The 25217-nt window shown below is 46.7% G+C and overlaps 1 protein-coding gene across 2 annotated transcripts in view; it reads right to left on the bottom strand.

Annotated features, from left to right (window-relative positions):
- Positions 1-25217, bottom strand: part of nrp1a (neuropilin 1a) — a 61539-nt gene that overhangs the window by 26062 nt on the left and 10260 nt on the right. For both annotated transcript variants that reach the window (XM_069698039.1, XM_069698038.1), the window contains exons 4-7: positions 14295-14476; positions 6812-7039; positions 3578-3733; positions 705-871 (exon numbers count right to left, since the gene is read on the bottom strand). In XM_069698039.1, the coding sequence (XP_069554140.1) occupies positions 705-871; positions 3578-3733; positions 6812-7039; positions 14295-14476 (733 nt within the window). The remainder of the gene's footprint in view (positions 1-704; positions 872-3577; positions 3734-6811; positions 7040-14294; positions 14477-25217) is intronic.

The following is a 25217-nucleotide window of genomic DNA, read 5'->3' as shown; positions in this document are numbered from 1 at the left end:
AGAAGGCCTGAAGGATTTCAGTTAATAAATCAAACATGCTCCGAATGCATTAAGGTAGGGCTGTGGTGGGTGTGTCACCGGGGGGGTTGAGCTGTGAGTGGACTTGGGATATGTGACTTATCCCCATCTAGGGATGGAAGAACTAAATCCTTAATCTTCCCACATAAAGTTCCCTCGGTGGGCAATGATCGCTTTGTGCAGATAAGCCGACAGACAAGAAAATATGACAGAGCCGGTTTGTGTGAGTGTGTGAAGCTAGGCAGGATGCCTGGACTAAATCCCAGCATCCCCGGAGGCGGCCTCTTTTATCAAAAGGGAAAAGTTATCAGGTAGGACAGGAAGACAGACAGATGGGCAGACAGTGACAGAGAGAGTTGGACACGGGCAATTTTTGTGAGGTGTGGACTCAACCACCCAGAGGTCCATCAGGACAGCTGACATTCATCATCCAAATTGTTGGGTGTTATGGAGAAAGTACCTCCACACACTGAAGGACAAACACAACACACCCACTGTGTTCAAGCAGGCAGGAGTCACTTCTGGCATTGAATACGCCCTCAGACTGTGACTCACCTCCAAAAACATCCTGCAGGAAAGTTGCCCAATTGTTCTTTACTGACATTGTTAACTTTTTATTTAGATTTCAGGTCACTATTATCTACCATGTGTCAATAATTTCCTCTCTATGACATGACAAGTGTTACCTGTATCCACTCCTTGTTAGAGTCCTCTGCCGGCGTCCACGCGTTTTCGTAGTAGTTGAGTCTGGAGCGCTCTGGGGACCAGCTGGGATTGTACTGGGATGAAGCTATGATTTGGTCTGATGTTATCTCTCCTGATTCCATTCCCAAAGGATCACTGCAGTCAAAGTCTGAGAAGAGGAGGAGGGAGAGAGGGAGGAAGGAAAAAGACAGATGGGAGGCAGGAAGAAAAGGGAGAAAAAAGGGAGAAAGTAAAAGATGCTTAGTTCACTCCTGAGCTAGCAGACTGTACCCAGCATGTGCTTTCAGTGTCCCTCAGACTCAGAGCTCATCTCTGGGGAGAAGGCCACCACACGACAGGCACTCAGAGCTGCTGGCCGGAAAAAGAGCGGCACATCAGCAACGCCTCAGTAAATCCTCTCTGTGTCTTTCCCTCTCTCGTTTCTAATGGAGGCAGGATGGAAGTGTTCCGCATTAAGACGTAAAAATGTCTTCATAAAACATTCAGCGTGGGCTAATAAGTTCACGCTGGTGTGAGGCGTTGGAGTGACTTGTCTCTCCGGTCATTTATTCCACTGACTGGATCCGTTTCCCTCACCTCCCGGTGGGCAGTTTATCTTTTTTGCACACTGTAACTATTCCCTCCCCTCCCCGCTTGGACTCTTGGGGGAGTTTAGGTGTGTTCAGTATCTGGATTTAGGGGCCGTATATCACACTCAATGGGCGAACCACCCACGGTACGAGGTGGCCATCCTTGTTTGTGTTGTCATGGGGCAGCCGTTTTGAGGCATCTACGGGGCTCCGTGGCTAAATGCTCTGCTGGGTCAGTCTGGGGTCGGCCTTTCTCCCCCCCAGAGGTCAGACATGCTGACACCGCTGTGGAGCAACCGTTGGAACGAAGAGAATGACCTTTTCATCTGGGCAGGACTTCTATAACGTCACCATAATGACCAGGAGCTATGTGAAGGCACACTTTTGCACTTCCATGCCAACAGTTCTCCTCATTTATTTACTTCTTTTTTGTCCAAAACAGAAGTTGGTCACAACATTTTTTACTTTTAACCCTTAAATCAGCCCACTTCTCTAAAGGCAAGGCGACTTGGAGCGTAAATATAAAACCCCAAAAAGTAATGTGCTTGTATGCACACACACACACACACACACACACACACACACACACACACACACACACACACACACACACACACACACACACACACACACACACACACACACACACACACACACACACACACACACACACACACACTCGGAGGGCTCAGGACGAAGAGCAGCATGGAGCTACTATGTGGCTGCTGCCTACGAGCTAACACAGATGGTCCCCCCATCTGCCACACTGCTAACACACCTCAGTCAGTGGGTCAGCGTGTGTTTGTGCTTCACGGAGTCGATGCGTGGTCGTGTACGCGCATGCTCGTGCTCACAAATATGTCAGAGTCTCTGTGTGAGGCTGAGAAAACTGTCTCGCACCTCCCAACACTCATTGTCGGCTCTCTTTGAGAACACTGTCTGTTCTTCTTAAACTTTTGTACTCAGACCCGCATTATCTAGATTACTGACCATGATCAACAAAAACACAAAGAGGCGTTTGTTTGCCGCCGAGGACGATATCTGATCATGTGCGTTCCCCACCAAAGCAGGGTTGATAGCCGAGAAAATAGCGAGGGTAGATGGAGGGAATGAAAGCAGGAGAAACGGGGGTAAGAACAAAAGACAAGGCCTCTTTTCAACACCTTATCTCTTCTCATCAGTAGCTTTCAGCCAGAGTGTACCCTTCCCCTCGCCATGAAGCGAGAAAATCCGCAGTGTATTATGCATAAGGGGATTATGAATCATTTAAGTGGTACAAGGCTGGAAAAGCATAGAGAAAGTTTTTCTTTTTTAAATCTTGGCTACGTCTCCGTTGGTGATGTAAGACCGAGCAACTGACTTCCAAATGAAGGTATTTACTGATCACAGGTCAGATATTTCACCGTGCCTCTTAATGCTGTATGTGAAATGTTGAGTTGTAAGATCTGATCTTAGATGTGTGATTAAAGCGATTCAAGTAACTCAGGAAGAAGTGGAGGAGAAATTACATCAGCAGTCATCACTGTGCTTGTTACTGCGAGGCGGTCTTGTTTGGTTTGTTGTGTGTACATGTGTGTGTACGCAACGTCTGTCTTCCCTTTGGGCAAGGCAAAATCCTTTTCGGAGATGATTGGTAGATTTGCTGAATGTCATCCATCTCTATTGCAATTCAAAGACTGACTCTGTGTTAGTACATGGGGTGGTCTCGCCGTGGGACAGATTTACGACTCCACCAGAGCTTGTCTTCCTTAATGAAATGTTTAGATGGAGCGTTTTGCAAAATGGGGTCAGGGGTGTCGAGCCCCGTGACAACGACGCTGCGTGTAAAAGCCCTAGGGGTGTGTGTATAAGCGTGTATCCAGGGTGGTTACCGGTGGGGAGGCGGCCTTTCGGAGCCGGTTTGGGCTCCACGGCGTGTGAACGTATATCTTGTAAACTGCGGGGAGGGCAGACTTTGTAACACATTCCCCAAATAAAGAAGCAGGAGGTGTTTATTTAATAACTCTTGAGCTCTGTTTAACGGGTGGGAATTTGTCAACCATGTGTGAATCAGCACAGAATATCTGCTTCTTACTGTTTTATTCCTCTGGTGGTTACTTGTGAGTTTCAAATCGGGCTCATCTAAATTTCCTTTCACTGAACAAACCTCTCTTGATTTTTGGATTTAATTCTGATCTCTACCTCAATTAAACCTGTTTTGTCCCTTAGCTCTTTGGCTATCTGTAACTCCGCCTCCATGACCCTCCCCATCTGTCCGATTTGTTTGTGTTTTCACGCCGGCTCACCCTCTGGGACGGTCCTTTCGATGACGGTGAAGTTGGCAGAAAATCCTTCCTTTGCGATGGCGCTGTCAGTGTTGATTGTCAATGCCAGGATGCCTGTGTAGGAGATGATCCTGCCCGGGGTGTTCTGTCCACAGTATCTCCCGATATACGGACCGACTGCAGGGACAAAGGAGAGAAAAGCAAAAATATTGTTCCTCGGGTTAACTCAATATTTGTTTGTTTGCCGCGCCAACGTCACACATGGGTTTAACTACCAACTCCCCCCTGTGGAGGTGTGAGAACTAGTGTGTCAGTGAGGTATGGCACCGGCCGCATTTCTTTCCCCGACCCCATAAAGACGTGTGAGAAAAGACTCCCAACATTCCTCGCCTGCTCGCCTGTCGGACACAAAAAGGGCGAAGTGGAAGAGTGACCTGTGGGGTGGGGCAGGTCACCGGCTCTGTCTACATGCTGGCTGTAAATACCTCAAACCTCATGTACCCACACTCGTTTTCTTAGACTTTGAGGTGGACGCAGGCGCGGCCCAGTGAGTTTAGTGAAGGAGACCAAACAAGGAAAGGCAAGGTGGAGACAATAGGAGAGCAGTAAAAGACAGACGGCAATAAAAGCCTAAGAGGAGCACGTTCCAACGAGCTGACTGAGCAAGGTGGATGAGAAACGGGAGGCGTCGGGAGGAGGAACGTTAGAGGGAGACAGAGAGACGGAGGAACACGGGGAAAGAGTGATGGTGCAACGAGGGAGGGAGCGGGAGAGCAGGAAAGATCACAATGACCTTGCCCTCCGTCTCTGATGTGTGCTATGATCCATGCACATTTGTGAGTGTGTGTTCCTGTTGGTGTGTGGGGACCCGCAGCTTATCTGTGATTAGTAATGCTGTGATCAGTGACGAGTGACAGTCCTGCCTCCCCGCGGCCTCCTGCCATCCAAAACATGCCTCTTCCAGCCCAGCTCCTACATGAAAGGCAAAGGCCAGGCCGCGGGGACTTCTGGGGCAGCGGTGTGACGGCTCAGATTAATCTCCATAAACCAGGTGCCTGGTGTATGTGCCTGGGAATCTATGTGTGCTTTTAAACTCGCTAAGACCTGGGCTGAACAAAAAACATGCCATCTCTTGGATTATCTGCATGACTCCCCAGTTCTATAAAATTTTAAAGAACCTCGCTATGAACTCTGCGTCCTGCCCGCCTTCCCGCTCCTCAGGGAAGACGGACAGGGGAGTGGAGGTTCTTTTTTTCACAGCGCCGACCCAGCGAAGTGTACTTTAAGAGGTGGGGGTATACGGGGAGGTGCGACTCCCTCGCCGCTTCACGGAGGCCTGCGTTTGCCTCGACATCTCCCACTTCTGCACACCCCGTGGCTAGCGTACCTCCAGCCTTCTGTGCTAATGCACTATCGATCCAACAGGCACGACAGGAACCGCCTGGCAAAAGCTGGAACACTGTGGCTTATTTTTATACCGGACTGTCTGTCACACACAGCAACACTCGAAGGGTGGGATGTCACATCGGTCCGGATTAGTAGCGTCCAGTTTCTGCCCTGAACAGGCTCACTGTTGTACAAAAGAAGTATCTTATTCTGCTTCTCTTGTGTCTTACTTTCAGCTGAATGAACTAAGATATCGATGAATTTTAATGAGTTGGAAGTGGCACAGAAATCTTTTTTTTTTCAGACCCCGAGGTCTTCTGTAAAAATATATATTAAAAGGTGATAATAAGGTGGTAAATTCTTTGTGACTCCACTTAATCAACACAAGTCTTGAAAATTAAACATGTCCCACCTCAAGGAGAGAACCTACAAATGACTTGTGGAAGCACTATGTGGAATCAGAGGTCAACTCTGCAAAGTTAACATCTTCAAAGACGCCAGCTCAAAGAATATTGAACTTTAAGTAAACTCGCTTGAAGAGGCGCTGTGATTTACACTTCAACCTTATCACCTGGAACGCAAGAGCAGAGAATAACGATGTGCACCAGGTTGAATGCCACGAGATAAAAATGTCTTTAAATTTTCAGCCACTGATGGTGAGAAAAAGCTTTCATCTCGTCGGCACCCTGCGCTGGAATAGCCAGAAGAAAAACTGAAAACTTCAAGAGGTGATTTTGCTCACTGAGTTCAAAGCCTCATCTCAGGCTATGGAAGCAGTGCTTTGAACACTGCTCACCCTCTGCTGCTGCTGATTGGAAGATGGATGGATGTGAGAATACGATTTTAAGTCAATACTTGACTGCGTGTCTGGATTGACATGAGCGCTGTAGCCTTTGCTAAACCCTGAGATACTTCAGTTCAGACGTAATAAACCCCTGTTTTTTTTTGTTTTTTTTTCGCTCTGGTGGGAAGCACAAAGAAACCTATGAAAGGAAATTCCATTTAGGGTAATTTCCTGAGAGATGGGACTCTGTGTGCCAGAGAGGCAACAACTTAAATATCACAGCCTACGCTAGACCTTGAACTCCTGAATGTATAGGCACTAACAAACTGTCCAACACAATGCAGGCTTTGACTGAAAAGGAAGGGTGGGAGGCTGTTATGGTCAAGAAGTAAGTGTTTGGCATTGAGCGATGACGAAGCGTTACGTTTGTGACGACCGTGAGACCCCTGCCGCGTCTGGTTCAGGCGGTTAGCCCACCGGCCCGGATAATGTCATCGCATTGTGTAAAGCTGTTCACTTCCTCTGGAAAAACAGTGAGAAGTGAAGGTTTAACAACCCATAAAAAAACATATAATCCTCCAATTTATCAGAAAAAAATGGGAGAAACATGGTTTTCACCGGACTGAAAAACTGTTAACTTAAGATGTTAGACAAACGTAGTGGAGTAAAAAGTATAATATTTGCCTCTGAGATTTGGTGGAGTGGAAGTAGAAAAATGGAAACACTGTAGTTAAGTACAAATAGCTTAAATTTATAGTACTTGAGCAAATGTACTTATTAACATTCCAGCAGCATTCAAAGTAGCAGAAAACACAAGTGTCCTGAATTACAAAACAGTGCATTCTTATAGTTTATGAACTTTTCATTAGCTGTCTCACTTCTTGTTTGGAATATTTGTTGTGCATTATATGCATGTATTTAATAGTGATAGTGGAGATACACAGGATATGTAGGAGAACAGAGGGGGTGCATAACATGAGGTAAAGGTTGTTCATGAATCTGGTGAGTCACTGTTTTATTTTTTTTATTTTTACATTTTCACTTTGAATTATCCACAAGAATCCACAGCTCAGATCTTTGCTCACCTCCAGGGAATCCGTCCCAGATCTCCAGCCGGTCGTAGCGGCAGAAGACACCAGTAGGAGGCGTCGTGTCGGGTTCCAGCTCGAAGCTCTCAAACTCCAAAACGATTTCGGACATCTTCGGGGCAAAGATCATGAACGTGCAGTCCAGGTTGTTGGGGTATTTCTCCGGGAACCCGGGTGATTTTATGACGCCGCCGTTGGAGGTGAAGTTCCTGGAGCACTCGGGACCTGCAGGAAGGATGCAGAGAGGAAATGAGAAGGTGAGATACAAAGGGAACAAAGGAAGAGGTGGAGATGCATCTTTTGAGTGACTGTTACTGTGATCTGTTTGGGGTTTCTTATAGTGGTGGGCATTGAGAAGCTCTGCCTCCCAGCTGCTCCATTGAGTTGTGGACAGTTTACGGCCCATACAGCCGAGAGACCACCTTCACAGTTCTTCTATTCACGAGAGGCTACATCTGGATCCCTCAAGTCTCCTCTATGTTGCTCTGTGCTTTTTATCCCCCCTATGGGAGCAAACATCACACCTCTTCACTGTGTGTGTGTGTGTGTGTTACATCTGTAACTCCTGGAACATCTGGACCGATAGTGTAAACATTAGTGAAAGGCCTCAATCACCAGAAACAGAGCACGATGAATAAACAGCTTGATTCACGCTGCACAAATCATCTCTCTCTTTCTGTGTCACACACACAAACACACACACACACACACACACACACACACACACACACACACACACACACACACACACACACACACACACACACACACACACACACACACACACACACACACACACACAAGCACTCATCAGGACCCGTCTGTAAAACATATGAGAGGTGCTCAGGCAAAATTACAGCGTCAGTGATGGAAACTGAGGGCAATGACTGCGCATAAATCAACACACACACGCACACTTAAATACACAATTCTGCACAGGGGAAAGTCAAAATATTTATGCACTGCTCCCTGGAGAGCTGCCTTTCAGCTGATGAGGAGCATTAACACATTTCCCATGTTAGCTACTTCACAGAGCATCATGAGAACAAGATTAGGACTGGAGGATGATTGACATGTGATGAAAAATGATGCAAGCAGCTGCAGGAACATTTTTAAGAGTGCGACAGAATAAGACATGTTCTCTTGTGAGGGCTGGACCGAAAAGTTACCAAGCCCAAACACAAAAGAAGAGAACTACTGTCATTCAGGGCAATTATTTGGAGCCATTAGTGGCAGAAATGTACCCAGGATAACATCATTTTCATGCTCGTCTGGCAGCTGGCGTGATGGGTGCAGATGGGGCCAATCGAAACACAAAATTGCAGGGAGTTATCGCTAGATATAACCTCCACGCTACAGTCATTGTAGCTTAAATGAATGTGGCAAACTGCTTTTTCCATCATCGCTCAGGCATCTTCCTGGGCCCCTAATTGAAGACCATCAGGCCCACTTGAGCCTGTCCACCGCCGCAGTGAGTGAAGGGACAGAGAGCCACGTTGATTTTCTTTCTCCCAAGTTGAAAGCCGCGGCGAGCGGGCGGTTCGACTCGAAAAGAGAGTTGACATTTAGTGCAGCAGCTAAAGTGTGGCTTTCGAGAGCAGTGGGCGCCATTAATTTCACAGCTTCCCCTCGTATTTAACCCCCCCCCCCAATATAGAGAGATTTTGTTGAGGGAGAGCGTTGGGCCGGTGATGAGAGGGTTGCTGGATGCTGCAGTTCTACACTTTACTTCACCACTTTTGGATAAGTGTCAGACTGTTTTTGGGGGGTGGGGGAGGAGGACTATAGATGCAAGGCACTTCTTTGGGGGATTTTTTTTTTTTTTTTTAGCCGTGGTGCCTCAGGGCTCGAGACAGCTGCTGGAACCGAAGTGCATTTCAGGTCAGTGTGTTGAATTTCCTGTGGATATTGGCTCAGAAGTCTTCTCTCCATCCATTTCAGCAGCCTCCACCATGACCCTTATCTCAGCTCAGCAGTTGACCAGAACGGATTTGGTGTTTGGAAATGGTTCGCGCTGGAAAACCTGTCGAAATCCAGACTAGACTGCCAGTCAAACACGTTTAATGTTATTGGTGGTCACTGGTCATGCCCCTCTTTACTTTTAATTTATTTTTTCATTTATTCACTATTCTAATGTTAATTATTTATACGTTTTCTCAAAATGTTCTCTCTTGCCTTTTTATCACTACATGCACACATTACATGTGTAATTCAACAAGAAAATCCAAATATCTTTGTTCTGTTCCAACTCCGCTACTTATGTGACCCTGTCTCTATTTGTTGTTGTTTGTTTTTCTCGCCTCGCTACATCCTGTCTCTTCCTGTCAATACATTGTCTTTCCACGAAGACACATAAAAGCACACGGTGCCTAAATTGATGCGGGTTTACTGTCCATGTGTCACCGTCTCCATCAGCTCTCTGGGTCTCTGTGTTCTTTCTGAATGATCATGAATGAGGCCGGGCCAAGGACAAACTGCCCCCATTGTCGTCTTTTGTGTGCCTGACTGCGCAGAACACCACCAACAAAATAGAGTGGTGAGAAAGACAGAGCGCTGTGGTCGCTCCCACCGGCGAGATAATCATCCAACAGATCTCTTTTATCTCGTGCCTCCACACGGGAGGGCTTTTCGTCTCCAGCTCCCGTCGCTGGATGCTTTGTGCCGACGTCTGTGTTGAGGGGGCATTCACTGACAGCAGTCGCACTTTCCCATGGCAGCGTCCGTACATGTGCATGAATCTGTGTTGACAAGGAGCTTCAGGAGACAAATATATCCAGTTGTCACTCCCTGCCCTTTACTCGCGCTGCGTCTCTGCTGCCACTGTTTTTTTTATCGCTGCGGTTGTTGTTGTTGTTGTTGTTGCCGCTCCTCGTGGATGCATCGCTCCGATGGGAGCGGGGTCGAAATAGGTAACAAAAATTGGTTTTGTAAATATGAAAGTTGGACTCGCAACTTGTGGTGAGGCTCGCAGGAAACAAACACATCCACTGTTTAATTTCATCTGAGATGAAACAAACAGTGTAGCTTCAGTGCGCCCGGCTGTCCGACTTCTGCTTTTAAACAAACAGCTGGATTTACGGGAGGAAGTGAGCAGAGAGGAAAAGAAGTAACCTTGAATGCAAAACATTTACCGTCAGCCTCCAACCAGGCACTCCGATGTTTACTGCTGCCTCTAATGGCTTCTTTTAACTCTCTGTTATACTGAGTCCTCCTCTGGATGGGAGAGTAAACAAATGTCATCTGCGACCTGCTTGCTGATTGATTAGAATTTGATTAACAGGATGAGTTGTAGCCAGCAAAATTATGTTTAATGAAGATTTGATTTCAATCTTTAGCGAGTGTTCATGATTTATGATTAATCTTAAATAAATATGGTTTTCACATTAAGGGAGCGGGGTGCCTTTCAACTGTGCTCTCCCTGATGACTTGTCCTCTGCGTCTCTATTAAGCTGCTGCTCTAAGTGCTGAGAGCAGGCCAGCGACCGGGCGTTAATCATTGGAACAACATCGCGCCAAGGAACGGGCGTTAAATGGGACAGCCTCTCGCTATTTTCATTTTGAAAATGTCTCTTCCTCCCGTTCAACACATCCACGGTTTTATTTTTGTTTTTTTTTCCATCTAATCATCACTCTCTCCACCTCCACGTCAGGGTTATTAGTGGCCGGAGTCCCAGGAGCTGAAGGTGTTGTTCTTGGCCTGCGAGGTAAATCACCACTGTTTGTGTTGCTCTCTGGCTGATCGTTAGCCCAGTTCAACACCCCCTCCGCCCCCATTATTGCCCCCCACCCCTTCTATTACACCCCCCCCCCTCTCTCTCCATTTTGTCCTTATGTCACACTGACAGAAGGGGTTAATCGCCAGTGGAAAATGGACTCTTTCAACACTAAATCAAACATGAACCTGAAGCCTGCCGAGTGTCAGTCATTTAAACAGATGGAACGGTGCGTTTACCAACACACACATCCTCAGGCACTGTGCTACTGATATGGTGTTTAGCATGTTGTTCCTATGATGCCCCCCCCCCCCCACACACACACACACACACACACACACACACACACACACACACACACACACACACACACACACACACACACACACACACACTCAGAGGGGGATGACGCACTGCTGATTGGAGAGGGGAGGGCAGTCTCTCCCTCTGACTCTCCTTGAAGATATTTGTTGTCTCGAGTTTCCATGAGGGCCGTTGGTGTGTGTGTGTGTGTGTGTGTGTGTGTGTGTGTGTGTGTGTGTGTGTGTGTGTGTGTGTGTGTGTGTGTGTGTGTGTGTGTGTGTGTGTGTGTGTGTGTGATGTGACTGCGTCTCCATGCCAGATGTGACCTATGGCATCAGGGCGTGCCGTCCACAAAATGTGCCCTATATGAGGACCCACCCCACACACACACAAACACACACACCTTGAAAGTGTTTTCACAGGTGTGTGCTCAGTAGAAGCGCCCGCATCAGGATGACATGGTAAAAGCATGACATGTTTTCTAGTGTAACACCGAAGGCCTCCCTTCAACAGACTTAGTCATTCTGCTGAGTAACTGAGGCAGAGATGAGCTTGTGTGTGTGTGTGTGTGTGTGTGTGTGTGTGTGTGTGTGTGTGTGTGTGTGTGTGTGTGTGTGTGTGTGTGTGTGTGTGTGTGTGTGTGTGTGTGTGTGAGTGGGATGAAGAGGAGGGGGGAGGGGGGCTACCAGTGGCACTATCTCTGCCTCCTCGCCCACTTCAATGGGCCCTCGTCCAGCCTTGATGTGGCTCTAAGCAAACTGCAGAGCTGTTAAAAGAAAACATATGCTGTGCATGTGTACACTTAAGAAGATGAATCTTTCCAGAATCACTCGAGGACTTTAAGTGAGATTCTGTGAGATGACAGGGTAAACACAACCTTCTACAAAAGCAGCAGCATTTTGATTTTTCTTACCCGGCGTCAATTCAGTTCACTCAACTTTTTGGGTCTGTTATAACAGATTTTTGTTTACACTGGCTTTTGCTTTTCAAGTCAAGGTTATCGTTTGCCCAGCTTTTTTATTTTTTTATTCACCTTTTTATTTTGAGCTGGAAGTCAGGCGTCTGGGGAGACAAACACAAACACAACCAGTTTGCTAATCTGCTCCCTTCAGCCCAAATATTCCCCCCTGCGCCTTATCCCTCTTTCCTATCTGTTCCTTCCTCCACCATCTCACTCTTCCTGTCTCTTGCCAGACTTCAGCCAGCCGAGCGTGGCTGCCAATTTGCAGGCTATAAAATAAATAGCCCATGCTAATTAAGATGGTTGGATGGGATTGAGGAGTGGAGAGGCTGATGTGGAAGCGGCCACAGAGAGCCGCAAAACAACCTGCTCTCTTCCAATTAGACACTTTGCAGGCTAGCGCTGATAAAAGCCAGGGCTACGAATGCCAGTTTTTCAAGTGTGTGTGAAAGTGTATTTACATAGTTTACAGCTAAAGTGGGCAGACCTGCACATATAAACATCCTTGTAGAAGTTGGCATATGATCCCTAAGGGGAGTGTGTGTTTACATATGTTTGCTTTGTGAGTGTATTTATCTTCCATGTGACCTTTGCTTGTGTTTAACCGGGGATGAAAGGCAGTACCAGTCCCCGAGGTTGACTTCCAGTGATCCTGGTCTATAATCGCAGTGATAAACAGGCCGCATTCTTTGCATTACCCTTCATTGACATGCACAAGCGCCAGCCTGCCGTTCCTCCATGCGTTATCAGAGCATCTGTGTATCATCATTAACGTTACATGTGTTAGCCAACACAATGTTTTCCCAACTAATACCCTGCTTGTTGATAAGCTGTGCTAATCAGCTAGCTTTGTCTCTCGCTTTCTGCTTGGTTCCCTCTCTTGCTCGAACAAACAGAGCCGTTAATTGATCTCAGAGCCCCGTTCTTGGTGGGAGCCAGCGCCGCAGTAGTCAAAACACACAGTGAATTCAAAGCGTTTTGAGGGTCTGGATCCACTATGGAAGCCACGGCACACCCATGTTGCTCTTCTCCGCAGGGGGATTGAACTAGCTGCAAAACAGCCGGATGAAAAAAGTTCAGCCGTCTGCCTTTTTCCTCAGCCCTGATTCGCCTTTGGTTTCAATCAGCAAAAAAAAAAAAACACAGATTGTCATCAAGCTCCAACTCTGGAGTCCTGACTTCATCTACGTCCACGCTTATTTCTCGCTAGATCTGTATTTCCTCATATCTCAGCAGCCTGCGAGTGTGTTCAGCAGTTCCTCCGCTATCGCCGAAGGGCCCCTAACACGGCTCATTTATAATCAGTCCTGGCTAATAGATGAGAGCGGGAAATACCGAGCTAATCGTGGAAAGAATGTAGTAGATTTAACGGGCCCATCGAGGGGGAACGAGGCGGTGTGTGCGGACGACTCTGCGTATGTCAAGGTTGAGTGTCGCTTTGATCTCATAAATGCACCCACACTCTGCCAGCTGCTCCGCCGTGATGGTGACACGCACAAACCCAGACACACAAACACAAACCAGCCCAGATTAAAAGGAGGGAGGGTCCTCGCCGAGTCATTCATCACGTCTCCGAGGTCATGGAGGGAGGGGGGGCTGTCCCGTAGACTGCTGCTAAGGTTAATTAATGAAAGTGGAGTCTGTAGCACCTGTCTGCCTTCTAGTCACTCTCTAGACATGCTCTTCTCCTCCTCTTCCTCCTCCTCCTCTTCCTCCTTCTTCCAGACCAAACAAAGGAAGGCAGGCCAACAGGAAATTCTCCTCCTTGTTAGGCTGTGATCTGATAAGATGGACATCCCATGATAATATTTGTAGTTTAACATACAGTACCTGGTTCCCAGCTAAAATTACCCACAGCTCCTATATTTAGGTTAAACACTGAGGAAGGAACCTCAAACTGATTGCATACAACAGAAGTGCGCTGAGAGCACTTTCTGAACCTGAACCCTGTTGAGTGGATTGAATTCACTTTCTCTCCACAACCAGCCCATAATGGCTGCTCCATCTCCTCACTGTGGATCGTCATGTGACAATAAAACAACACTTAAACAACATTTGTTAAATTAGCGCTGAGCAAATTACGCCATTGCTTATTGTATTATAATTCACGGCAGATAAAAATTGCCACAATTACGGAACATATGGGACATTGATTCATTGGTTTTGAATGAAGCATATTGCTTGCCATATTGCGATTGCATAATTTGATGCTCTGATGACTTGACTACATCACAAACAAACCATGAAATTAGACGGCGAGGCTCTTTCTTGCTTCATTATTGGAATTATTCCTGCGGCTCTCATACCGCATCGGACTGCGTAGGTTTCATAGATTCAGCTATGGTGAGCTAGATTTGATCAAGAATATATTGATGATGGAAAATATTTAAGATTACAATTTTTTAAGTATGATATGAAGCATAGCTATGGTTGTTGGTGTATATCAGTAATCTGTTCAGTGTCTTGTCCTGGGCATCAGGTTGAAGCTGTGATGATCACCCACCTGTCTTGAAGATCTCGTATCGGATGGAGAAACCTGCTCCATGGGTCTCGTAGTCAGACACAAACTTGATGAAGAGCTGGTTTCCGGAGGAGACGACCGGAGAGGGCGCGATCTTTCCGCAGTACTTCCCCACCAGCTGACCGCTCTCGTCCACGCCGTCCCGCACCTCCACGTAGTCATACCTGAGCAAAGAGAGCAAGACAGGCAGCGTCAGTCACACGGTGAGCTGTAAATCTGAGTCTCCTTTACGTCTTCTCGTCTTTACAGTTCATACTGTTTATACTGTGCATCTATGAAGACATACAGTACACACACACACACACACACACACACACACACACACACACACACACACACACACACACACACACACACACACACACACACACACACACACACACACAGATACACACACTCTCAGAGGACCACATACAGAGCAACACAGCATATTGTGCAGGTAATGTAGTGGAAATAAAACACCGTGTACTAATGAGGTCTCAGGTTAAAACACAGAGAACAGGTGGGCAGGCTATGCTTTCATTATATTGACACACACACACACACACACACACACACACACACACACACACACACACACACACACACACACACACACACACACACACACACACACACACACACACACACACACACACACACACACTGCAGAGGTTTTGTGCTCCCAGCAGCACTGAGGTCAGGTTTATGTAACTGCTTTAACTACTAAACTTTAGCTGAACAGTTGTCTTTCTGTTTAACCACAGGAAAACACTCACAGTGTGAGTTAGTGTGTGTGTGTGTGTGTGTGTGTGTGTGTGTGTGTGTGTGTGTGTGTGTGTGTGTGTGTGTGTGTGTGTGTGTGTGTGTGTGTGTGTGTGTGTGTGCCTGTTCTATAAGAGAATATGGGAGTTAATATTATTTTGGCCTTTGGCTCAGGTTGGTGTATAGATAGAGCAGCTGTTAAGGCTATTAAAAACACACACACTCAAACATCACATTCAAATGGAATTTCAGACCCACGGCTATTGAAGGGAGCGGCCGCTTAATTGAGTCGGTGCAGAGTTTGGGAGCAGAAGAGGAAAACAGCTTCGAAATAGGACTGGGAACGAGAACCATGACACACACAGACACACACACAAACACACACAGATTCTGGCATGCAAAACTTAAGCTGCTAGAGGAGAAATCAGAGCGCCCGGCCAAGCAGGGTGGTCTAAACAGCCTCTGGTTATCAGCGTGTGCGTGTGTGCAGGCAGTTGTTAAAAATGTACATTAAATCCGTTTGAGTTGTGGTTTTCGCTCTCGTGCCTGCTTGTGTGTGCGTGTTTGAATGATGGGTCGGGATGACTATTGCGCGCTGTGTTTTGACTGGGAGCGACGGCAGCGAGCGGCGCTCCAAAAGCAGATTTCGGTTCAGGTTTCTACGCTTCCTAATTGCCCGTAACGCGAAATTCACGACACATTTTCTGCTCTGCGGGCCACTTATCGAATATGTTCCTGCCCAAACACTGACCACCTGCAGCGCTGTTCCTTCATCTTCATCGTAAACCAGATGAAGAAAATGCAGTTAATACAGAAATTAATTTGGGTATACGCGAGTATAATGTGCAGCAGGTGTGAAGTCACATGAGTCACACACACGCTCTTTCTGTCTCCTCTGAAAATATGTGCCTCCTGGGCAAAAGGGGCCCATTTTCATAGTTTTGCTTGATTCCTAAATTACTGTCAAAACATCAGGCCTCCTTAGTGATTCTGAACTCACTCAGAGCAGGGATTTTTACACAAAACGGCGATTTACACTTTGATTGATGGCGAGGGGGGTCTAAATCCCTCAGGTGGGACCTGACATGTATCAACACGCACCCGTTGCCACCTTTTCCTACTAAATGGTTTCCTTCACCTGCGTCAAATGAAAAAAAAAAAATTGTATTTGTAAAGCAGAAATCGAGTTACTGGAGGTGATTTGAGGGAGAGGGGGGGAAGGGGTGTCTATTACGTTTTCATATGCAAAATATTAAGGCGAGTGCGAGGGGAGTACAGAGTGTAAGTTAATGTAGAGCTGGACAGAAGTGACATCGCTCCAAATTGGGTCCCCTGTGGGAACAGCGGAGGATGGATGACTTCACTCGTCTTTTAGATCGGCTCGGGGTGATCTGAGGTGATATGGAGCTGTCAAGATGCATCAAGTACGTCCTCTTGTTCTTCATCTACCCTTTCAATTTTTAGTGTGTTGGGTTCAAGGTTTGATACCAAGAAAAGCTGCTGTCTGTCTCTAAAACCAGCAACTGCCAGTAGTCTCTGAGAGCCAGCCCTTCAGTCTTGAAACCTCTTTTCACGATCGCCTCCGTACAGGCACAAAACTCCTCGACTCAACCAGTTCTTCTTCCTCTCTCCTCGTTGGGCCTCCAGCTGTTACATCAGCTCCGCATCGGCTTACACAAGTAGTAAAAAATACTAGTTTGACGTGGTGTTTATAGTGTTATCCTCCTTTGCGTTGAGGCCAAACAGCCGGGGAGGTAGTCATTATTTAGTTTAAAGGGCTCCACTGGGATTTAGTTGTAAAGATGTCATATAGTCGAGTTGAATCACAGGAGCAAAAAAGAAAGTTCACGTTACTTTAGTCTAAATGCTATTTTAGGAACTGGAACAAAGGCATGCATTTTATTGTTTTCAGTTTAACTTGAAATCGTGGTTCAAGTTACAAGACGACACAACAGTAAGAAAAAAATCTCTCTTCTCCTCTCATCTCTTCTCTCTCTCCTCTCCTCTCCTCTCCTCTCCTCTCCTCTCCTCTCCTCTCCTCTCCTCTCCTCTCCTCTCCTCTCCTCTCCTCTCCTCTCCTCTCCTCTCCTCCTTTTGGTTCACAGCCCACTAGAGAGAGCATCAATCTTTCTGTGGCCCTGCTCTGTTCTATCAGCAGACTTATAATTCACCTCAGAGCCTCTGTCTCTGCAGCTATCTTACCCCTCCTCCCCTCCTCTCCTTCCCGGAGCTGCCAAAAGCTGAGCATTGCCAGACGCCTAAAAAATTGATGCTGAGATGCATCACTAAGATGAAGAAGGAGAGACGAGCGAGCTGCGGTGCAGCTGAAGGAGCTGAGCGAATGTTTACGTGTACGCTCGGTGTTTTTTGTGAGCATACATGCCCAATATATGATCAAACAAATGTGTGCGCATGCAGAGCATTATGAATATTGTGAACAGTATAGCGAGTAGTGGTGTGTGCCCATGAAAAGAAGAGCTAATGTTTTCATTCTGCCAATCCTCACAGACCCCTCATTCACCGTCTAAATAGGAAAAGAAAAGGCTTATTTTTGCTTCTGTTTCAGCTCCTTGCACCTCCAGAAAAGCTGTTTATTGCGTTTTGACGCTGGCACATCATCAGCTTGGATGGCCCTCGCGAAGGCGGCGCAGCAGGGGAGAGAATGCAGATGGAAGAGAGAACACGCCTCGGGGGTCCTCGCTGTGGAAGATACAAGGAAGAGACCTCCTTCTCCAAAATGTCTCTATTTGTGCCTAAATGACTGGTGTGTCAGCCAGGACTCGGGTGGTTCTGCGCCGCTGGGTCCGCAACGCTACGCTCTGCTAACACAGATCCATCCAGGCCCTTATCATCTGGAAGGCATTATGAGAAACGCTTGGCTGGGCAGTTTGACGCCTTTCGAAAGTCTCTCCTTTAGCCAGCTGTGTTAAATGTAGCTCTAATCTATTGCTCTAAACACCTGTGGGGACTCACTTCGAGGCTTCAGAGTCCTCAGGGAGGACAGAGGACAGTTAACAACCTCGATTTAGGATCATAAAAGAAGTAGATGAATCTGGCCTACTTTGTAAACCCCAGACGGTCCCTCAGTTTTGGGGTTTCCTGCTTATCTATGTCCTCCTGATCTCTCAAGTTAGTATTCTTCCTCTCAGGAGTCTGCGTGGTGACCTTTTATGCTGTATTACTGCTGCTGCTGTTGTTATTCCTCATGACAATGCAATCCAGCGGAGCCGTGCACCTATTTATCTGTCTGGTCTGCTTTGGGTCTGGGTGAGCCTGCTAACACGCCACAACACACACACAGATAATTACACACATACAGTGAGCTGCCTACCACAGTGCTAATAGTGAAAGCGGTTTGCCAATCCAGTGGGGAAATTAAAGGGAAAAAAGAGCGAGGTAGGAGGGTGGGGGGGCCAATGTAATTCTCAACGACCTTCGCTTCACCAACTCAAATGTATTAGCCTGCCTTCTTTCTTCAGGCGCAGAGAGAAAGCAATCCGCTAGTGTCAAAGGAAAACATTAGCCCTCCTTACAAAGCCGAAGAGAAGGCGACAAACCACCGGCCTAACAATAAAACAGTCATATTGCCTGAAGCTTTCCCATGGAAATAATCTGTCCTCCCTCTATAAATGTCTGCTTGATATGGTTCTACAAAAGCAATACAATCTCAGCCAATGGACTAAGGCTATGACAGACTGTATAAGCCTCGTACAATTGGTTAGATTTGTTAATCAGACCATTTATAAGCTCAAGCATGCTGTGGAAACCCCCCGAACAAGAGCTCTTTCTTTGTGGCGGGCCTTCGGTTCAGCTGTACACTGAACAAATGTCTGACCCCTTCACTTGCATTTCTCTGTCTGCGGCTGACAGTTTCAACAACTTGCTGTTTCATGAAAACATGTCACCTACAACATGTCAAAACATCTCTGGGTAGCACAAGTGGAAATGCCTAAACAACGAACTCGGGGCAGCTCTGTGAGGCCCAGGGAGACTTAGCAGGAAAAAGGACCTTGTTGTCAACTGTCAGAAAACTCCAGCCCGGAGACTTCATATATTAACGAGTCTCGCCGAACAAACTGTCACTTGGGGCTCCGGCAAAACATCATTAACGTTTGTTCAAGGGGGCCCGAGACAAGCAGCTCTACGAGTTACTTTTTCCGAGCCTGGAGGGGACATACCTCGCTGAAATAAAATGGTCTTTCACTCCGCTTTCCATCCCACACTGCCTCCCTATTGCACGTGACATTCATTAACCTGAACTAGAATAACAGGTTCCCTTTTTCCGTGGGCACCAGTCCAGCTGTAATGACCCCCATGTCAGCCGGCGTGGACAGACAAGGAAATAAGAAAAGAATGGGGTAGTAAACCAGGCCTACGTCGTAATGTTCCCAGCTAAAAACATGAACCCTAATTGACTTGCTAACATTAAGATTTTCATTGAAGGGAAAGACCTAATCATTTAAACACAAGCTTGACCATGATGCATACATTTTTTTTTTTTTTTTTGGCCATCACTCTCCACTGATGAAAAATTACTGCAGGAGTTGAAGAACCTCAGAACATGGCAACTCACCCCGCGGAATAAACCACCAGCCAATCAGAGCTGATGGCTTTAGAAGTGGTTCCTTGTCGGCGAGGAGAGAAGGGCATGATTGCTTTGCTCACCGCCGTCTTTCCACATAGATGGATGGAGATAAAATCAACAAAAAAGATGGATGTTCCCCACCCAAATGGCCCAGCTGCACCCGTCCAATGGGCCTCTTTGGGTGTCTCCACCACACGGTGAAACTCAGCTCTTGTCATATTTTTAGATACCGTAGCTGTTTCCGATTTTGTAGCGGCCTCGGCCACACACTTGTGAATCATATACGCCTTCCTAAACTGCAATTATCATTAGCATTGATGGATTTAGCATGCCTTCATCCATTAGCTTCCCTAATTACACTGTTGAGAGATCTGCTGTCGCCAACAATCAAATTAATGAATTTGGCTGTTTAGACTCAATTATTGTATCACCCTCCCTCTGCAGCATGCACAATAATCCTTTATTCCGAAATATGAGCACAGACTGACAGAAGGAGATTTCTGCCCCAAGGGGGGGATTCTTGCTGCTTAGCACACAGCCGACTCACACCGCTGTGAACTGAAGAGGGGGTGCTTGGAGGGTGTGGGGCTAAAAACAAGCAGGGGAAATAAAGCTGCCCACAAAAGCTCCCACTGTTGCTGTCTAAATCGCCCGGGCTCACCTCACATGTAGAGCCTGCTGCACTTTGATCCCTGGGTACGTTCAAGTATGTTCAGCTGACTTGTTTTCTATTCCCATGAACGACTGCGACATGCCTGCAGGGCCTGAGCAGAGCTGTGCATATTTTCAGTCATCCTACTTGGACACAATTGCCCTCTCTTCCCTTACTAGAATAGTGGAGCATGACAAATAGGTCATAATAATATGATTATAGAAATGTGAATAGACATCACTAGTTTCAACAATTAAATAAGTCCTTTTTTTTAATATGTAGTATAATACTGCTGATTAAAATAGTTTCTTAAAAGACCTTGTTGATTTCGAACACTTTTTGGTGAAAAAGTTCATTCTTGCTCTAAGAGGACAATGTTTACTACATATAACAGTAAACTGTCCTCTTGGTGAAAATGCCTTGACAAGCAGAAAATAAAGAGAAAAATGCGGCAATAAATAAAATACATAGTTGATAATAATCCGATTTTCACATGGATTGCAACTGTTTCCTTGAATTTCCAAAATAAAAAGTGATAAATTCATTTTGAAAATATTGTATATTTTTAAATATCTGCCTCCTCAGACTGCAGGGTAAGGGATTACACAAAGTCACTTGGTAACTCTCGGAAGAAGCCGAGCAGTCAAGCTTTTGGTTCTGACTGAGAAGACGTGGGGAGCCGGCAACCCCTGAGATAAATTAGCTGCGGGGGTTGTCAGGGAGACGTCCCTGTTCACTGCCCCGCCACCAGGAGAAAACATCCATGAATGCTGGTTCCCAGTTGATGACCCTGCAGCTAACCTAAAGGCCTGGTCTACAGACTGGCAGGTTTAACACCTAACTATTATACAAACATAATGATTTTTAAGAGTCAAATAGAAAATGATCTTTTAGCATGTAATATTGCTGCGAGCAGGACAAAGCATTTAGCTCACATCTCCTTTTGTTCTCATGAGTGTGAGGAATGACTAAGTACAGTCAATTAGAAAACTGCCAATGGCAAAATAGAATTGCACATCTAGCAATTTTTTTGCCGCTAAGTGAATGCCGGAAATTACACAGCTTTACAGGAAATAAAGCGTACATGCATGTTAGTGTGCAGATATGAATAATCACACTCAAAATGTGTGCTTTGGAAAATGAAGCCACCTGAAATCTGCCCTTTGGGTAGATTTCAGAGAAACACTTCACAGAAGTAAAACAGCGATGTAATAGTGGCCTTATTATATAGTCATTTTGACTGAGAGCTGCTATGCAATATGTCAGTTATACACTCTGAAAAAGGTTAAACATGTTAACACAGCCAGAAACTCTGTGATATGAATTAGGAAAGGAACCAAAATGAAAGGCAAGAAACTGAAAAATACGAGGAAAGAAACCCAGCCCAAAAAATAAAGAGGATGAAAATGTTTTCAGAAAGAGAGGGAGGAAGGGAGAAGCACTCCAGCCCTTTTCTGGGGCCATTACAAGAGGGAATGGCTCCCATTTGTCCCACCTTGACATTTGAGAGGATCTCTGATTACACAGGAGAGAGGGCCAGGCAGAGGTGAGTGAGGAGAGAGTTCTCCACAGGGGTCTGTGGCGCAGCTCAGATGATACACCGTCGTTACGACAATGAGAAGTCAAGGGTAAAAATAACAGGACGCGGGGAGAAAAAGGGGTGATGTGGCACAGCAGGGCCGACTTGTAAACTGTCTCATATAAACGCACCGCCCCCCCCCCACCGTACTCATCCTATGGAACACCTCAGTGGTATGAATACATGCATGCCCTGCAGGGAGGGAGAGAGAGCAAATGTTTGCTTCACCTCAACATGAACCTTCTGTATAATGAAGACTCAAAAATCCATATCTTAGTTCACAATGTAAAGTATCTGACCCTTACAGCCCCTTAAGCAACTGACATCAGTTGAGATGTGCAAAGCCTCACAGCTCGGTAAAGAAAAACTATGAAGCAGGATAAATTACCCTGGACATTTACTGCAGTTCAGGGTTGAGACTGAACCACGTTCACTGACATTCCTCCTCCTGCCTCCCATTTAACCCATCCAGACCTTCTATTACGTCTCATACTGTTCAAAATCTCATGTTTGTCTCACAGGCAACCACCACCACCACCACCCCAGCTTCAACTACACCACCAGGGGACTCAGGACTCCTTATCGGGGCAGCCGTCCTGCGGGGCGCTCTGCAAGGATCTACACCGACCACGATCACGCTGTCCCCGGGGTCCGATTCGGTGCCAAAATCTTGTCACTAAATTGTTTCATTTTTTGTGGTCTCTTCTAGTTGAAGTGCTATCATCACCACATTTGGAGAAGAATTTGTTGTCTTATGGAAATACAGTAGCTCCATTGTGCCTTTATCTGAGCAAACGTAGCTGCGGACATACATTTTTCATTAAATAACAAGTCTTGACAAAATCATATCTGTATCTCTGGTCATTTGGTTCACTCATAATCAGGCTAACTGTGACTTTCTAAAAGGGGAGACCAGGATGCAGAGCCAGATAAATCATGACACTGGTGATGACAGTCAAAGAACACTATCCCATTTATTAAGGGTATGTCACAAAAAGGGGGTGGGGTCAAACTATTACTGGATATCCTGTTCATGGCTGCATGTGGAGGATGTACATGATTAAGGCCAGGCTTCGCTGGAACCATGTGACAAGAAACATCAGGAAATGTGAAGATAATTGTAAACAACCTTGAGCTAGTGACCCACTGAACCTGACATGGGACTAAAATTAGCCACGTGAGCGCTTCATGACTTTACGCTTTATGGGCTGACGAGCAAATACAACAGCAGCAACAAAAATGGGGTTCGGAGGCAAATCATCTATCTGTCTCGGATGCTGTGAGAGAATAGTGGAGCTCTCCGCCGAGTAAATGAGCTGTATATGCGAGGGACATTCAAAGAAGGCAAGGGGAGCAAACGAGGAGAGGAAAGGGGGGGGGGGGTGGAGTTGAAGATGAGGTCAACTAGAGGTAAAGCCTTTGGGTGCTGTTCAAAACTCTCTCGCTGCTCCACAATGGGCAGGAAGAGAGAAAGAGTGTGGTGTGGGTGGGATGGCGGTGTGAAAAGGAAACTGCTGAGGGAGATAGAGAAGGCATGAAAAGTCAGGTTGTTGATAGAAGGAGCACAGGAACTGTAACAAAAGAGGAAAATAGCGCGAGTAGCTGATAGTGGTTGTTGGCAAACAGGTGCCAGAGTGAATCCAGTCAACGGTTCAGTGGGGTGAAGCCTGCTCCCTCTCTCTAAGATGCTTTTACATGGCTTTGATGGCGAGGAAGCTCGAGGGCAACGGTAATAATAACCGCACTGGGAATTATTCAATTAAATGTCCTATCCGTCCCCCCTGGCGTTCCCCCTCCTCTTCCTTTACTTTGTCCTCCCTGGAGGCTGTGGAAGGCGATAGGGGGGGGGGGGGGTGTCAGAGAGCAGTCTGTGCTGGGTGGTTCATGATCCGGTCATCTGGCTGGACATGCAGCCACTTGGCTTGGAGCGGGGAAGGCTGGGACCAGACCCCCCCGTGGGAGCGTTGAGGACCACGATTGTCCTCTTTAGTGTTAAAGAGACATAAACAGTCCAAATAAACTACACCTGACCTTAAACCCACACATTAAATTGGCGACAACACAAGCCATAGTTCTAGTTCTTAACAGGAAGAGGAACAAAGATTGTGATCAAAACAAATAGAAGGAGTGTTTCTACAATGGGCACATATTTGCGGGCACGACCAGGTAAACATTGGTTGCCAGTTCCGGCGAGTTTCTTTTGAGCCCTCGAAGGTGATATTTCTTTTTTAAAACCTCATCCTTTATTCCATGTTGATGGCTGCATTGTTCCCACTGTGTGCAAAGAACTCAGATTTTCCAGTGATGCAGCGCTTTGAAAGCCAAATAGGCCGTGCTGTGAGGGCCACATGCCAAGCGGTCCATCTCCTCCGTGGTGTCGGGCAGAGAGGCTGAATTCTTGGCATTACAGGGCTGATTTAAGTGCTGATGGCCAGCGAGCTATTGCCAGCACTTGCAGGGCAAGGTGACTCCTCCATTTACTGGCTGAACAATCAAACTTTGTTGTCAACTTGGAGGCCATCTGTCCAGTACAATCATTTCCCTGAGCTTTCTGGCGAAATCCCCTGGGAGATTGTGGAAGTATGCACGCAGGAGAGGGCCCTTCTTGTCCCTTATCCTGGAGAGGCCGGGCAGGCGCCAGAGGTGCCGCACTACCCTACTGAGATAATGCCAGAAAAGGTTGCTGTTAGGCTAAATTTACAGTCTTTTTTTTTTACAATTACTGCCGTGTAACAAAAGAAATAGGGCCGTGAGAATTTTTTTTTTTTTTTAATGGTGGCTACAATGGAAATGAAAGACCACAACTAATGTTGCCAATTTAGTGAGGAGAGATCAAGCAAAGAGCAAACAAAGAAAGGGATTGTAAGTGGCTCTAACTCAATCAGAGAGCACTGGGGTACCGCCCCATCAATCACTGTCTGCTTGCGGCTCTGGCCGAATCACGCAAGGCTGAGTGGTGGAGAAACGCCAGCGAGCCATCGGCCTGCTGAGAACAAACACCGTGTCCAAAAATTACCCCGGGGATCTGGGGCTGAGACAGGAGGGTCCACGGCCCCCTACTTCCTACCTACCTACCCCCTTACCCACCGCAAACAAACTTTGCATCACCCGGAGCCCCTCTGGGGACACGCTTGATTGTTTGAATAGAAAGCCCTGTGGTCGGTGAGACACCCCCCCCCCCCCCCCACCTGCCACCCCTCGTAGATCTGTAAGCACCGGGGCGTTAGGGCAACAAACAAGCTGCGTAGGAACCACGGCCACATCAATCAAAATTATAGGCCCCATTCAAGGTTAGACCACTGAACGAAACATGTCTGACAAGCCTGGACAAGCGGTATTAAAGAG

Source organism: Brachyistius frenatus, unplaced genomic scaffold (assembly GCF_029030835.1).
Source record: "Brachyistius frenatus isolate BFR_SWC_R1_liver_20210118 unplaced genomic scaffold, ASM2903083v1 Contig_25, whole genome shotgun sequence".
NCBI classification, from domain to species: domain Eukaryota; kingdom Metazoa; phylum Chordata; class Actinopteri; family Embiotocidae; genus Brachyistius; species Brachyistius frenatus.
This window is presented reverse-complemented; position numbering and strand designations above follow the sequence as displayed.